Source organism: Colossoma macropomum, unplaced genomic scaffold (genome assembly GCF_904425465.1).
Source record: "Colossoma macropomum unplaced genomic scaffold, Colossoma_macropomum, whole genome shotgun sequence".
NCBI classification, from domain to species: Eukaryota; Metazoa; Chordata; class Actinopteri; order Characiformes; family Serrasalmidae; genus Colossoma; species Colossoma macropomum.
The window spans coordinates 86887-104938 of record NW_023495992.1 but is presented as its reverse complement, the minus strand read 5'-3'; the positions used below and the strand labels follow the sequence as shown (position 1 = coordinate 104938).

The window sequence follows — 18052 nt, the reverse complement described above, 5'->3', positions numbered from 1 at the left end:
AATTAGTGTTGCCAAAAATTGTGGTGTTAATATATGTAATATGTTAATGTGTCAATGAGATAAATTTGACACCACTAAACAAAAAAATAATGCCTCCCCAACATGTTGTTTTCAGAAGACAACAAGCTCAGTAAATATGTGTCTTCCTCAAGCCTGTTGGAAAATGTTCTCCAAAGGCCCCTTATGAAGTTGTTCGAGAGAACTCTGAGAGCGTAAACCTGTATCAAGGCCTCTAATTCTCACTTTTTATATTCTAAGATGTGAAAAACAGTAAAACTACCCCCGCCCCATAAATAAGTAAGTTTTAGATGTATAATGCGTAGTTTGGTTCCAGGAGAAGATGCAGTACTTGGACCTTGGACCCAAACTCAGAGCACTCCATCAATGTCAAGAATTTAGTGACATGCACCACAGCTTATAAAGTCTGAATTTATGCACTCATTCATCACTGAACGCTTCCCTGATCGGAGGCCTTGGGAGTTGTAGCGTGCTATATTCAAACCAGGAGGTAGCTCCTTGCTTGTGTTTGAATAAGGCTACTGTGATTACATGCTTTGCTGCCAGAGGAGAGACTGGCACTGGCTGTCTGAAAGTGCTAAATCAAAGGCCTCCTTTAGATAAATATCAAAGGCCAGTGACTGTTTTTTTCCACAGCCATGTTCTTATTACACTGGCCATCAAAAGTTAGCTTTTCATGATGTTTTTTTTTAATGCAGATGAGTGCATGTGCTTGCATTGACTTGCAAAAATGTGCTATAATAAAGACTAACCAGTGTACAAATAAAAAAATGCCAATGGGTAGGCTAACGCTGCCAAAGCATTTCAGTTTTGTTTTTTTTATTGTTAGGTTTCAGCTGCCTAACAAAACAACAACAGCAACATGAAATTCTAAACAGTGATGCAAGTGATGTTTGAGTGAAAGGTCCTGTACAGAGAGGACACAGTTCCTAGAAAATAGCCACAAGCCTTTTGCTGTCTGAGGCCTTTCCGCTTGCACATCTGCACACACGTCAGATGGGAATTATTCATTTCACTTCGATTCGCCCTGTCTCAGAGGCGTGTGTCGTAAAATTGGTGCCGTGACCTTAAATAGCCCCTGCTGGGATCCCGTCTGTGCTGAACTGCTTTATACAGCTGGGAGAAGGGAGTAGGGAATAAAGAGATAATTACAGTACGGATTACCGATTTTATTACTACCAGTTTGACCCTTTCTCCCCAAGAGCTTTTTAATGCTCTGTAACAGTCCATTGCTTCGCCAAACCTTGGTTAATAACAGTACAGAATATTTAGAGAATTCTTTGATATCATTTGACAAACTGTTTGAAATCAGATTACTCTGATCAAGTTCTCTGTATTTGATTGATTATTGCTTGTCATTAGGGCCAATCTAGACATATGTAATAGATGGCGTATCAGCTAAATTCAGCCAGATCCAGTTCCTATCCTTTTTTATCCTTTCTTTTTTGCGCTCTATTGAGCCGACTGTCACTGAGGTAAACAGACAACCCCAACCTGCAGCTGTGAGGTGTATTTTCAGAAGCTAACAAAAATATCTAAATGTCTGCAGCGTTGAACTGTTTTAGGTTGGAATATGTCAAACTTGCTGTGCTAGTGTTTTGACTGTTTGAATTAGCGTCTTTCGTCTAAATCAGGGGTCGGCAACGTGGCTCTGGAGCCATATGCAGCTCTTTTACTGCCCTTTTGTGGCTCCACAACAGAATTAGATTTGTAGGTAAAAATAAAATAATCCTCCTTTGCAGTAAAATAAAGCTCTGCTGATCATTTAACACAGTTTAACAATAAAGGGTCTTAAACTCTAGGGTTAATGTAGAACTGCTATTTCACCCTTTAACCCTGAAGATCAGCGCAGACTGCTGGTCACCATTGCGAAACAAACAACAGTCTCGCCTAGCTAGGTATTTATAAAAATACCACTATTGGGTTGGCTTGGTATCAGATGACACTCAACATTAAGTTACTCGTATCGGGTACGGACGACTTTCCTACTTGTTTTTGTTAAGCGTTAACCCTATCGTTCAGTCCTAAAAATAATTATATTTTCTAATTCATGCCCAGATCTGTTTAATATCTCAACTGGTAGCAACAACTCCAGCATAATCGTATGTGTCACACAAGGAAAAATGTAATCCCTGAAAGATCTTTTTTACTCTAGAATGGTATCATGATATGATGTTTCGCCCACCCCAGTTTGAATTCCTATCATCACTATCAGAACAAAAACCTCACATCTCCAAAATGGGAACTTACGGGAGAATGAAAAACAGTCTTAACTTGTAATAGAGTTTAATGTAAAAAAGATTTTCTCCAAGCAATTGTGGACCATTTATATTGCTTCATTTATCATAAAATTTCAACACAATGTAAAGGGTCTTATGATTACCTTACTGGTGAAGGTGATGTGGTAAGTATCGTACTGCACAGTAGGTGGAGTCCAGAACAGAGTGACTGAAGACTCAGTGATGTCCCTTGTACTAAGACGGGAAACACCAGCCATTGCTAAATCGAGAGAGAGAGAGAATATCCTAATCAGTGTTTCAATCTATACCGAAATATGCCTTCAGTGGTTGATTTTGCTGTAACGCCACTATTCTAAAACTAGGGCATGATGTGGGGGTACAACAAAAAAATATGAGATTTATACTTCATTTCCTTTCATTAACTGCGAAATTGAGATGGATGAGACTGCCAAACATCCGTTCACCAACTCCTGAGCAAGAGGGTCTCAAAATAAATTTAAATATTCGAAGGCCAGCGCCAGATTTATGCCCTTTGCAATAACGTACTATCTCATCAGAATGACTAAAGACAATCTATAGAGGAGTTGCTCATATGTAATACTGACCATTTCCGAGCTGGAAAGTATTAATTAGAATTAAAAACGGAATTTGGAAATTTCAATGACTGCGTTTTTCACAGTCAAAACAAAATGCGTTCGTAGTGATGCTACAACATGAATATCAGAAATTCATATGGACTCAAACTCTTTTTCTTCTTAATTTTTTTTTTTTTGACTATCAATCTGTCAGACCCATAACCGTCATAGCTTGGGCCTCATGTCACTTTTGAACAGAGTCAGCCAATCAGAACAGCGATAATTTACATATATCATATAACATATGTCTTAAAAGCACAGTAATAAAAACTGCCTGTTTAATTCTGAGGGATGAAGAGGGGTTGAAAAATGGTCATGTAAAAATTAATTATGATTGTACATCACAAATTTAAATGGGGAAAAAACTAATTACAAGGAAAATGTAGAATATTGATCTTTTAAAATAAAGGGGTTTAATGAGAGTTCTGGACAACTCACCCATTGCACAGTCAGGCCCCATGAACCTATCCGTGCACTCGCTGCAGTCTGGCAAGGCGAATCCGCGCTGACACACACACCTGCCCTTTACGCACCGGCCACGGTTGCTGCAGTTGTTGGGGCAGGACTTGGTAGAGCAGTCCTGTCCAGTGAATCCCATGTCACATACACACTTGCCATTCACACATCTGCCTTTGTTGCTGCAGTTGTTAGGACAGGACTTAGTGGAACAGTCTGGGCCAGTGAAACCTTCCTCACAAACACACTGGCCGTCCACACACTGGCCTCGGTCACTGCAGTCGTTGGGGCAGGATTTGGTAGAACAGTCCGGACCAGCAAAACCTGAGTCACACACACACTTGCCGTTCACACACTTTCCGCGATTGTTGCAATTGGCTGGACATGTTTTAATGGAGCAGTCCGGACCAGAGAATCCTTCATCACAAACACACTGTCCATTGATGCACCTGCCTTTATTGTTGCAGTTGGCTGGACATGTTTTAATAGAGCAGTCCAGACCAGAGAATCCTTCATCACAAATACACTGACCGTTGACACACCTGCCTTTATTGTTGCAGTTGGCTGGGCATGTTTTAATGGAGCAGTCCAGACCAGAGAATCCTTCATCACAAACACACTGACCGTTGACACACCTGCCTTTATTGTTGCAGTTTCCAGGGCAGGTCTTCTCGGAACAGTCCGGACCAGCAAATCCCGATTCACAGACGCATTTTCCATTCACGCACCTTCCCTGCTCATTACAGTTTGCCGGACACGTCTTGACGGAGCAGTCTGGACCGGAAAACCCAGCGTCACAGACACACTGACCATTCACACATCTGCCTTTCTTGTTGCAGTTCCTCGGGCAGGACCTTTCAGAACAATCCAGACCAGTGAAGCCGGATTCACACACACACTTCCCGTTTACACACCTCCCACGGTTGCTGCAGTTTTTGGGACAAGCTTTAGCAGAGCACGCCGGACCAGTGAAGCCAGGGTCACACACACACTGACCATTAACACAGCGGCCGCGGTTGTTGCAGTTATTGGGACATGCGGCCTGGGAACAGTCTGGACCAGTGAAACCAGGGTCACACACACACTGACCGTTCACACACTTTCCCTTGTTGTTGCAGTTGCCAGGGCAGTTGGACTCACTGCAGTCCGGCCCACTGAAACCTGGGAAACATTCACACTTCCCATCCACGCAACGGCCCTGGTCACTGCAGTCGTCCGGACACTCATCTGTTGGCGGACGCCCGGTGGTGCAGCCTGCTCCTAGAGGGAAAGTAAACCACCAAATATGGACTGTATCTATTCAGGATGCAAGATGAGGATTGGACAGTTTTTGCTTCTGAACTTGTGATTGGCAGTCAAACAATTCACTGTTTTTCATTTCTGCTGATCTAGAAGATATACCATCAGAAATGCACACTATATTATCATCTGTCAGCACAGCTAGTGTTAAGCTATAGTAAGCTAAGTAGCCAAAATACTCAATCTTTGCCTGATTTTACACAGGAAACAGTTATTGTGATGGTTCCAGCTGTCTCTCAAGCAGGTGGAAAATGAACTAGAACAGGAACTGTAAGTTCCTTTGGTTCCTGTTTGAGTCTGGTCCTGTTTTGGAATGAGCAGTGGGGAAATGCTGTTGGTGCAATTTCCAGGACAGGTCCAAGCTGAGCACTCTGGACCCGTAAAACCAGAATCACACACTCGCTTCCCATTTACACGCCTCCCACAAACTATAAATGGGATGCTTAGACTGTTTTATGTTCTCATCACTGTTGTAGCATCCAGACTAAAGCCATAAGGTTTAAGGACAAGTTTATCCCTTAGCTTTTCAGACTAATAAATGCTAAACAAATGATGCATATAAAACATATCACAATAAACGCTGAACTGAACTGAAAACCACATTGCACTGGTAACACTAGTACTACTAAACCTGAGCAGATTTAGATAAAATGAATGAAATTACTATCAGGAAGGACACATCTCTATGATAAAGTTTTGAAAGAGGTCCGCTTATGGGTTGCTCAATAAATGATTATCTGTCCTTTTCTCATGTAACCAAAAGCCTCTGGCCACATGTTTGTTTGCTGCTTAGGGGAAACACTCTGCATGACATGTCAAGTAAAAATGTGTTTCACATTTTAAAACCCTAAATATTTAATGTTCTTTTATAAGCACAGTGAATAATCTTTACTGCTTTAACCGTATGAGGTTCATCATGGCAGCACTGCAGTCAAGAAGCCTTTTGTTACTTTTTAGTTACCTTCTTTTGCTGAATTGCAGATTGGGTGACACAAATGTATTTATTTAAAGAAATGTTCAAACCAAAAATACAGAAATAGAAATAACAATGTCCTAAAAATGTAGAACATTATATGGTGTAAGGTTAAGACACAAAAAGTAAACAACTATTGTGAGACTATTTATTTAAACAGTGTATGTTAAATATATATTGGCACTATATGCAGAAGATAATGGCATGCTTGTGTGTTTGTCTTCTGCATTCATAAAGTTGAAGCATTAGGAAGGGACCTGATTTAAGAGTGGATAACTGACATCAGTGCATATGCTGCCAAACTTCTAATGTGATCATGGTTTGGCTCGGTTAATGTGCGTTTGACTGCTAGTGAGGTATTTTTTAAAGGGGAACCAGCAGCAGAGACAGATGCAGCAAGAGACAAGGAGGAAGGATGGAAAATGAAGAATGCTGGTTGCTACCTTGGTTGTTTGCTGTCACTACAGTGATTCATACACAGAGAGAACTTTTAAATATTTCTGCATAATTGTAGATTATTATTAGAATTAAATGGTTGAGTCATTCAGAGTAGTTTGGTGTGAAATGCTCTGTTCCAGAGTCAGAACAGTTTACAGTGGTTGTGATAGGAATTAGACAACCACCTCTAAAAGCTCCCTCACAGAAAGTAACTACATTAAATAGTTATGAATTCACTGCCTGGTGACTGAGACACTGATTTACAATAGTATTGTGATAAAGTTCTGGCCTGAAATGTACTGTAATCAATTTATTTTAATCTATTCATGGTGGAGGGATACATGTGTTCTAGTCCCACCCTCAAAAACTCAACATTCCATATAAACTCAGAAGACTTGTGTAGGTTCACTGGTGGTTTCACACCAAACTGCTCTGAATGACTTTGCTTACATCTCAAACACTGAATTATGCTGACATTTTGAAAAAATCAATGGAATTCCTTTTTTTATACAGGGTTTAAAAAATGAATACTTTGGTGAAACCTTAAATGTACTTAATTTAGTGGTTAAAGTGTGTTTCCTTAGTTTTGCACTGGAGCTACGTGGCTAATATAACTAACAAGAAATAGGAACTTATACCCCATGAATTAGCCTCTTTTAAACTGTTTGTTGTTGATTAATCTCAAATAGATTTGTTTTTTTGACACTGAATGACATCTCCCTGCTGGCCTACCTTTACTCTGCTGGGAGGTGCAGCAGCCCCCCTCTGGCCCACCACACTTCTCCCTCAGCTCAGACACCTCCCTCTCAAGCCTCTCGATGCGTGCCCGAAGCACGGCAAAATCAGCTTTGCAGCCACCACAGCCCACCCCAGAGCCCTGCATCAGGTGGATCCGGTGAGTCAGAACCAGGGGAGCCCCAGGCTCCAGCTCGACCTCCTTCCCTTTAGCCTCGCTGGGGTCACAGGGTTCACTGCCCTGCAGGCATGGCTCAGAAATCATCACTTTAATTGGCTGGGGTTTGGTGTCCCTGGTGATACGTTGAGACACTGAGAGAAGAGCGGCATCATGGGTTAAAAGGGCGGGGCTTGGGAGAAGGAAGAGAATGAGGTGGAAGAAAAAGGGCATTTTTTATTGTGATTGCCTCAAGACTCCAGGAGGCAGGGGTTTGGATTTGTCTGTGAAACTTTATTCCCAAATTGACTACTCTTCACTGTTCTGTTTTATTGCTCTTCACTCTTCTGTGCTCGGTAGATCTACTACCTGATCCCCCTCTCCTCTTAAAGCCACATCATAGCCTAAAAAAAAAAAAGAAACATTGTTATAGTTTAGCTTATTATTACATTATGACATATGCTCTGTAAATCCCCAGTGTTTAAACTAGACTCACAGTATCCACTACTGGTGTTAATTCACCACTTGTGATTTTCCTGCTTGGGTGAGTTTCAGTGTTCTTCACTTTATGGTAAAAGCTAGTGGAAATGAGCCACAAAGGCAGCCAGTATAATGCAAGATAAAGCATCACTGATCTGTGCACCACATGAATACCCCAGTGACATTGCAGTGGCTAAACACACAGGACAATCTTTCCTTCTACTTAGTGCTGCCTAGGAATGGTTGTTTGGTTTATTTTGTACAAAGCTGCACATGCTGCAGCTCATTAAACTCTTAGCATCACCCACCATCTCAAGCCCAGTCTTGGGATCACTATACACATTAAATATTTATTCTCCATGCTACTTTTATGAGCTCATGAAGGGCTTGATAATCAATAATCTAGCCCAGAGTTTCTGTTGGAATACCATTCCTGTGCACATTTTTGTATTTACCTGGAACAGTTGGTCTGGTTTAACTCAAAACTGAACTAAGCTATCCAAAGCAGCTTCCGTGATAGAGACTTAACCTGCCTAGGACCAGAATTGAGAACCACTGGTCTAGCTGAGTTGGGAACATACAAACATGTACAGTGCATGGGATTGAGAACCGTGCCCTAACCCTGCGTCAAGGAGAGAAAACTATGTTATGTTGAAGTGACCATCTAAATAACTGGCTCCAACAAATGTCTCTGACCAGTCGTGGGTCTGAGGTCCCCATCTTCTACTGTGTGAAATTTTTGTTCCTACTGGCATTTCATTATGTTCTCAAAAGAATCAAGTAAAAAGGGAAAGAGAAACTCGTAAACTTGTAACTGCAAACCACAGTTCATATTTTAAACAAAATGATGATACATACATAGTTTTCTTACATATTCTTGTCAGAAGTTGGACAGTGTACATGATAACATGAGTGACCTCACACATGCCCACAAGAGAAAATTTTGAGGCAATATTAGCGACTTGTTGCCCCTTAATGTGAACATACAGTTTAGGCTTGAAGTCTACAGTCAAGCACAGTGGCATTATTAACATTGTTGCTCTGGATGAGAGTGTCTATTAAATATATTTGCGTGGGGTCCACACTTTAAACATATGCTTGTAGTATGAGAAGAGATTATATGACTGAGATCTCTGAGGCTGGAGCTCTAGGCAGCTTCTCTTTTAAGCTAAGGCATGATAAACACATATAGGACTGAGGAACCAAGATAGGGTGTGAAAACAGGAGTTACAGGAGATGGACAGTAGAGAAGGCTATTGTAAGTGAGTTAAATAGGAATAAAGAGGAGCTTCAGGCATGGACTTCCTTTCAAAATGTAGCTATTTTATAACTTCATAATTTGAATAAGAGGGCATTGTGGATATACTTCTAAAAATTACACTATGTCCATCATGCAAGATGTTGATCTTTCCTTAACAACTTGGCTTCAGTCCATTTTCACACACTAAGAAGAACACTGAGTTTAGGACAAAAGGTCAAAGAGATTTTTCATTAGTAAATGGATGCTTTCATGATTTAGACTGGCCTAATGTAGGCATTTAAATATTGATATATTATAAGTAAGTTAAATAGGAAGAAGGAACTTCAGGCAAAGACCTCCTTCCAAAATTTAGTTGTAACTCCATAATTTTACTGAGATGGTATGGTGGATATACTTCAATGTATTATATTATGTCTGTAGTGTGATATGTTGATCTTTCCTTCACATCTTGGCTTCAGTACATTTCCACACACTAAGAGGAACTCAAAGAGATTTTTCATTGGTAAATGGATGCTTTCATGATTTAGACTTACCCTGCCTTAATGTATGCATATAAATATTTTTACTTATACTCATTAATCTACTTGATATTTTAAAGCCACCAAAGGACTGAAAAAGGCTTGTATTCACCAGACATCTCAGAGTAGCTGATCCAGGAACAGTGTTCCTGCAGTGAGATCCTTTGGCCTTTGGAGTTCTGCCCTGAAATACTGAAACTGCACTTAGGAACAACACATGGATCATAATCATTTGGAGAATGTCTGCTGTATACGCTCATCAGAACAGCATGAAACAGGACACTCTATTTCAGTAAATGGCACCCACACCTTATATGGGCTTTCTCCTGGACACATGAGGTCCCCTCACTGGTGACAGCAGCACAACAAGCTCTAAGAGTGAATAACTCATATTTCAAAGGCTATTTTAAAAGTAATATTTGAGTCATGTACTGTTTAATACCATCTGCTTTTTTACTAAACCAAGGGGAAGCTGTTGAATGTGCATGTAATTAATAAATGCAGTGTAAAAAATTATGTTGGTCCCATGCCTCTCTGTGCTTAGCATATGTGCATATGTGAGTTCTGTGACCTTTCACCCTGCCACTGACCCCTGCAGTAGATCTGTGCAGGTTCTGTTAGCCATGTGGAGTTTTGTGCTGTAAAAAACATCAAACACATGGGGGACCTGCACGGACGTTAGGTGGAGCATTCTGTCCTGCAGGACAATGATCACTCTATTCTGCAACACAACACAAGGACTGCACTTTCCTATAGCACAACACAGTGACCACTCTATCCTACAACACACCTCTCTATCATAAAATATAACACAGCAACTAATTTACCCTACAACACAGTGATCACTATATCCTACACCACAACACAGTGACTGCTCTATCATAAAATATAACACAGCAACTAGTTTATCCTACAACACAGTGACTACTAGCCAATCCCTCAGGCCTACACATTGTAAACCATTAAAAATAAAAGGGAGATAAGTTTTGTTCAGAGGCCTCAAGCTATGGTTTTAAATGATCAATGTTAGTAACCTATTAGACGTTGCCTATTGGTGTCTGTTAGACTGAATACTGTCGTGGCATGTTTATTTATTTTCAGTCTAATTTTGTTTATGTTTAACATGGAAAAGATTTGGTGAACTACCATAGAAAACTACCATAATATGACTTTTATCTTCTCTTGTTTCTGGAGATGTGATTAACCAGTCACTTTATCCCACCATTACAGCATCTTGGCAACATAATGGTAACACGATAATTACCTAAAGTTTTTTTGGGGCCCTAAGCAGCTGCTTATGCCACTTATTAGGTAGAGCCGTCTCCCACTTTTAACACATCACAATGACTGCTATGACCTATGACACAACACAGCAGCCACTCTCTTCTGCAACACAGTGACGGTGACAAAACAGAGACTGCTCTCTTCTACAACATAACAGTAACCACTCCATCCTTCCAAGTTCTATCTCTTCTATAGCTCTATCCTACTATACATCACAGACACCAACGTATTATAAAATGCAGCACAATGACTGCTGTGTCCTTCAGTACAACACAGTGACTGTTCTAACTTACACTGGAACATCCACATTTGCTCTATCACAACAAAGCGACCACTCAATAGATAACACAGCTCTTTAGTGCTTCTTCCTACAGCACAGCACAGTGACTGCTCTATACAGCACAGCTCTGGGACCACTGTATCTTAAAAAAAAGCCCAGTGACTGCTTTATACAGCACAGATCTTCGACCATGCCATACTAAAACACAGCACACTGAATGCTCTATACAACACAGGTCTTTGACCCCTCTATCCTCAAACACAGCTCAGTGACTGCTCTATACAACACAGCTCTGGGACCACTCTATCCTTAAACACAGCTCCATGACTGCCCTATACAACACAGCTCTGGGGCCACTCTATCCTAAAACGCATCACAGTTATGGCTCTATACAACACAGCTCTTTGACCCTTCTATCCTAAAACAAATCCCAGAGACTGCTCTATACAACACAGCTCTTTGACCACTCTGTCCCTTAACACAGCACAGGGAATGCTCAGTCCCACAGTACAGCTTACGGACTATTAGAAGTTCGACTTGTCAAGTCTACAGCACAGCACAGTTCAGGGGCCGCTATATCGGAAAACACTTTACGCCCACATCTCTATCCTAGAACACAACACAGGGACTGCTCTGTCCTACAACACAACACAGCACTTGCTCTGTACCTCCAGTGTCTGCATGCCAAATAAAACCTGGTAAAGCAAATATTATAACCCAACCAAATTTCCTCCCAGTGTTTAAACATGCATTAAAAATGCCAGGCAGTAGACACTGCAGATACCCAGGCTGCCTTTTCCCTGCTAAAGAGTTATAGCACAAATGCAGAAAACAGATGTAGCCAATGCAACTTTACTCTGCAACCTGCTGCTATTCAATGATGGATAAAAGAAAACAACGTGTTTATAATGTAATGTTTCCCTCACTAAAATGTGATGTGAAGGAGGAGAAGGAAGACGTGAATTAAGAAATATATACAAGGGACAGAAATGGTAGCAAAGGAGAGAGAGGGAAGACGGAGGGGAATCACTTGGAACAGCAACAGGTTATTCCATTTACAGAGTTCTGGAAAAAAAACTGGAGTCGTGCTGTTGAAGAAATCACTTCACCAATTCAGCACACACAGAGAGTCAGTTCCTGCATATATATACACGCACCCCCCCAGACACTCATATATCTGTTAGTCTGTGTCCATTTACTCTGCATCTCTGCGCTCCCGGCTTTATAGCTTCACACTAGCAGTCTGTCTCCCTCTCTCTGAGAATTACAGCCATGACCAGCAGCAGAGACAGATGCAGCAAGAGACAAGGAGGAAGGATGGAAAATGAAGAATGCTGGTTGCTACCTTGGTTGTTTGCTGTCACTACAGTGATTCATACACAGAGAGAGAACTCTTCAGAGTGCACAAGGAAAAAGGTTCATTTGTATCATTACACACAAATTGGTTCCGAATGAGGTCGGTTTTAACTGGTCAGGAGCCGCCAGCAGGTCCAGACGCTCATTATACTCATCTATAACGTGAGTATAACTCACTGGCTTGGATATTTGAGACCTTAATTGTGTAAATAAAACCACGTTTCTCACATTCCCAGCAATCTCTGGAAGTATGCTAGACATATTTTGGATACATTTTTGAGAAAATAAATAGCTCTGCATTGAGATCTCTCATTCGTACTTTATTTTTTTTTACGTTTTTAAAGGATTTAAACATTGCAAGAGGGAGGTTATGGGTATGTTTGTATAAAAAAAGAAATAAAAATAAAATGTACAGTTCGGTAATTGTTAAGTTTAATTGAACTGTTCAGAAAATACTGAGGATCTTGGATGTTTCATCTCTTTTCTATCCATTTTCTCAGCATGAGTTTCTGCCTCTGCAGTAATAAATTAATATGTATACTGCATAGTTCTTAATAGCAAATCTGCTTTCAGCCTTTTGCCCTGTGCAGAGCCACACAGTTCAATATCTGATCATAAGTCAAAAACAGCACATGCAGCAGTAATGAAAATCCTGCAAACCTGCAGCGCTACTGGATCATGAGTTAAATTTACATTTGATTTGAATTCTGTATCAAGTTTAACTTTGCACTTATAACAATTTTTCCTTCTTTTAATGTAAATGAAAAACATGGCAATGATGCAAAGGATGCAAAACAAGACCACACACAACAATTGCTTTTCATCAAATATAAGTCATAAAAATATCTCCTGCTTACAAACATAAATATGGTGTGGATTGAATCTTCACTTTTACAAGTTTAGAATCTGCACTTTCTGCAGAATTTCTCTATTAGTTTCAGTGAGGAATGGGTGAGAAATAATTCATATAAAATGTAAGAAAAGAGTTTTAGGGGAATGCAGTTGTGTGCAAAAGAATACCCCCTATTAAATTTAATAAAATTAAATTCCAAAGTTTTGTTGATTTTCAAACTTGATGGCATTTTTTGGCACACAATAGTGCACAATTCCATTTTTTGCTGAGTTTAACATATTGTAAAGAAATAAAACGATTTGCCACAACGTTTGCATGGCCACAGTTTATATTTTGTGTTTTTCAATATGTTAAATTCAGTAAATAAACAGTAATTGTGCAGTAAATGTGCAGAAGTGTGTTCCCTGTAGAGGATGTGTTCACTTATTTGCACTTAGAAATTGAAAAAGTAATTTGACCAAGGGTGCAAACTTTTGCATTCAACAGTATATACCATGGGTGACCACAGAGGGTTAGTTAGTTGAATATTATTACAAAACACAGGTAAGGACAATAAAAATAACTCGGGTAAGGAGAACAGTGATCTAACAGCAGCATGTCAGTCCCAAAGTCTTACCTGAAGAGTCTTGGTACTTTGATGCTCTAGGTCAGCTCTCAGTCGGTCACTTAAGGCCTTCTCTCTCTTCCTCTCCTGGTCTATCTCTGATCTTAGAAAGCACTGATTGACTGGCTAAGAGGGAGGGAGAGAGGGAGGGAAGGAGGGGGAGAAAAGAAAGAGAAAGAGTGAAGGAGGGAGGGGAGCTGTAAAATTTTCTCATACTTCAAGAATTTTCCTCCCCCCTCTCTCTCCTCCTCTCCTCTCCCTCACTTTCTCTCTGATGTACTTCTGTGAGCTTTACGGGTCTCCGCTGGGCGGTGCGCTTTCAATGGAAAACATCTGATTTTTTTGATGTTTTGAATGACGGGGGCTGCATCTTCAACATCTTTGAACTGATCCTTGTCCGGGACAGTGCGTGTTTGTGTCTTTGATGGTAGCAAGAGACTTCTGAGCATCTCCATCTCTGGCTATTCCTCACCCAGTTGACTGGGTTTTTATGTTTCACATGTACCTCTGCACAGCTTTGGCCCACTTGTGCACACATGGACACGAGTTTTTGATTATTTTATAGTGAACTCTCAGACAGACTGTCCTGTCCATGAGCTATGGTCATAAACAATCGCTTTATTATTATTCGACACATGATTAACCCTCAGGGCCCATTTGTGGATCCACATTTCAGTTCCTCAGTCTCCTAATTGCATAGCTTAAAGGGGAACTCCATCAATTTGAGTAAGAATTGTTCACAGTAGTAGTATTAGGAGCAAGACATCTAAAGAGTTTGGGTGTAAAGTATGTTTTTTAAAAACATTCACAGTGGAAAGATACATGCAGGGTGTTGTAAGACAAAATAGGCCCAAAAGAAAACCTATTATTCCAAATTTATCACTATTTTCCATCATCAATATTCCATATAAACTCAGAAGGCTCGTGTAGGTTCACTGGTGGCTCTGGATAGTAAATAAAATGTCTATATTTGTGTTGTAGTCATGGCGACCCCTGGTTCCTATCACCACCACTGTAAAGACATCTGAACCATTTCACACCAAACCACCCTGACTCACTCTGATTACATCTCACACACTGAATTATGCAGAATTTTTTAAATAATCATTGGAACCCCCTTTAAATATTAGTTGCACTGTACTTCAGTGTTACATACATGTTTCATAGCAGTTACAGAATAATTAAGAATAACAGAAATATTTTGTAATTTAGTTACTGAATGCTACATTTCAAGACTTTAATCAACATTAACACATTTCAAATGTGATTTCGCAGCTAAATCAAACATCTAATCATCTGTATTAATTTTATTTTTCTCTTCTGACAGCTATTTCATTATTATCGATGTTTTAACACACCAATAGCAAAGCAAGCTATTATACTAAACCACTCAATCAAGAAATGTTACCATTTTAATAGTTTCTGGCCTGATTTTTTTTTTATTATTATTTCAGCTATGGAAACTACTTATATTGATCTGTATGTGTGTAAGATATAAACTATATGGGATTTAATGAGTTGAAGGGAGACAAATGTGCTTATAATTGCAAGTCTTTTTGCTTCAGAATGCCATCACAACAAATTCCAAGACAGAGGTCAGAAAACAGCCAGACAACATGTGGTGGATCCATAATCAGACGTTAAATAAACAGAAGAAGTATACATGAAAACACCAGAGAGTAGAAACAAAGAGAATGACAAAGTTTATGAGGAGTTTTAAACAAGGTCAGAATCTCTGACGACAAGACCATCTCTGGAGGCTGGACTGGTGGGGCTGGGTGTGAATTGGTGACAGGCACTGGAGTAGAAAGAAAGAAAAGAAGAGAGGACACTAAAACTGAAGCTGGTATGAGGTCAGGTGAAAGGACTTGACACAGAGTCAGCGGTGGACTCTCGACCTAGCAGTGACACCGATGTGTAAGTGTGTAGCAGCGACACTGTGCCTGTTGCACTTCTATCAGCATTCTTTTTGTTTAGCATGGCAGCAGTCAGACGTCAGGATTTTGGCTTTGATCCCAGCTGTGACATATACCACCCACAGGTCCCTGAGAATGCAACTGGCTGATGTCTCAGTGGAATGGAAGAATGGCATGTGTCCTTTTGTCCCAAACAAACTTATCTGGCATAACCTCTCTGGAGGACCTTCTCGTCCTCCTCTTGTTCTTCCGAGCTTGTTCAGACTAGTCTGAGTAGCCAGCAGCAAACAGCATTTTTCCCTCTCTATAGAAATTTGCTACTCATCTGGATTCATGGGCTAGCAGGCAAACGTCTACGATAAACCAAGAGTTGAATCCAAAAACATCTCCACAAATGCAGTGACCAGAGAATGCCTTTGTTTTATGTCACCTCAGAGATTTGAGACTTGACTCGAATTCACACCTCAGAGACTAGACACTCGACTTAAACTCGCAACACAGAGATATGGGAGTCAACTCGGACTCACCTCAGAGACTTGAAACTCAACTTAGACTTGCACCACAGAGACTTGAGACTAGGCTCAGTCTCTCACCCCAGAGACTCATGGCTCGACTTGGACTTGCACCTCAGAGACTTGAGACTTGACTTGGACTTGAACCTCATAGACTCGCGACTCAAGACTAGACACGAACTCACAACTCAGAGACCTGTGACTCTACTCAGACTCTCACCTCAGAGACTCAAGACTTAACTTAGACTCGCACCTCAAACTCGAGACAAAACTCGGACTCTTGACCTGGACTCACCTCAGAGACTTGGACTCACCTCTTAGACTCAGGACTCTCACCTCAGAGATTCGATACTTGAGTTGGACTCTTGACTCAGACTCTCCTCAGAGACTTGGGCCCAATCCCATTTCACCCCTCTGCCCTACCATTGAGCCCTTAGCCCTCCGTTTTGCCTGTTCACATCTAGGTGTAGGGTGTCCCAATTCTTGTTGAGATAGAGGGGTAGGGTGAAATGTTAGGGCTACCCTCCAAACAGAGGTTTTTCAGACACTCCAAGGAGTGTTATGAGAAAAAAAAGAACCAAAGAAACCCACAAATGTGAGAAATGTGAGTTAAAAATTACAATAACCATCTTATTATTTTAGTTTAATGTTGTTTCAATGTATTATGTTCCCTTTTCTCCCTAACAAGCATAAAAAATCAGTAGTAGTATGCTAACGTCTCAGTAGCTAGCTAGCTAAATTTCCCGTTCCACCTTAAATAGTCCTGCAGTTCTGACGCCTGAAGCACCAGAATGTAACTGCTGCTTCATTTAAGGCGGAACGGGAAAATTCAAAAGAGAAGCTGTCGAAAAAAACTGACTTCTGCTATATAACACGGAAGAATTAGGGGTGGGTGATAATAAATAATTGTCCCCCTCTTTTAAGATATATGTTGTCCTAAATGTAACTAAAGCCCAGCAGTGAGGAGCTGAACTTTACCCTCCTCTGCTGTCACTGCAGACTGGCAGGGTCGACTACAGAGCAGCGCTGGTAGCTGTTAATGAAGTGATGCTCTTTTTATTTGAGGGTCCCATTTCAGAGGGGAGATTACAACCACTACCCTGTAACTCAGTTCTAAGGAGCAAGGTGACACTCAAAAACAAGGGTTAGGGGTAAAAATAAGAAATGGGACTGGGCCTCGGACTCTCACTTTAGAGGTTCGATACTCGACTCAGACTTTTACCTCTTTTTTCAGTCTCTTTCATGCCTACCACGGAACTGAGTAAATAAAGACACATACAGACAAGTGACAGAACCAATTACAGCTTTTACTGTAACAGAATGAAACAACCTGTTCATGGGATATGAAGCCATTTGGGAAGGGAGGGGGTTTTGAGCAGATGGTCTTTCCCTTGCCTTGTTTCTTTCAGTGATATATCTCCTCAGCCAAGCGTAGTCGAAGAGACTGCAGTTCTTAATGGGATGATGCAGTCATGGCAGCCACATGGTCTGGCCTGATGAAGCACAGAACACACCCTGAGAGACATGAGAGCAGTTAATCACACGCACAGCAGGGATGTTAGAACATTTAAAGGAATAATTACATTAAAAAAACAAATATACACAATTAATCAATTGGTAGATTCACACACTGTGGCAGCTTCTATACACACATTTGTATCACCCTTTTTTAGAAAACAGTGTGTTTACATGCACTTAATCCGATAACTGCAGGAAATCAGATTTTGTCAGTAATCCAATTAACACGTTTACATGCACCTGGGTATTCAGATAATGGGGAAACTCCAGGTCTACATGAGTCAGACAGTAATCAGATTTCTGCTTTACAACCAGCCAAGAAACCTATAAGGAAGGCACGATGTAAACCTAATGTAAAACTCGAACTTCATGCATTTTTTTAAAATCACAATGCCACTTTACCTGAAAATATGACCATACATGATGTAGAAGATGAAGAATATTTAAATCCTTCATTCCGTCAAGCATGTAGTCGGTTTCAGCGTCACTCCAAAAGTGTTTCGCTGCGTCTCATGGTAA

General features: G+C 40.6%; 1 protein-coding gene across 1 annotated transcript; it reads right to left on the bottom strand.

The window, feature by feature from the left end:
• Positions 1-2401: 2401 nt before the first annotated feature.
• Positions 2402-13730, bottom strand: LOC118803905 (tenascin-like; the record flags this gene model as incomplete). Its single annotated transcript, XM_036564439.1, has 4 exons — positions 13600-13730; positions 6792-7355; positions 3332-4609; positions 2402-2517 (listed from the first exon to the last, which is right to left on the bottom strand). Coding segments are annotated over exons 2-4 (1788 nt in total), but the record flags the coding sequence as incomplete, so codon positions are not given.
• Positions 13731-18052: the final 4322 nt, after the last annotated feature.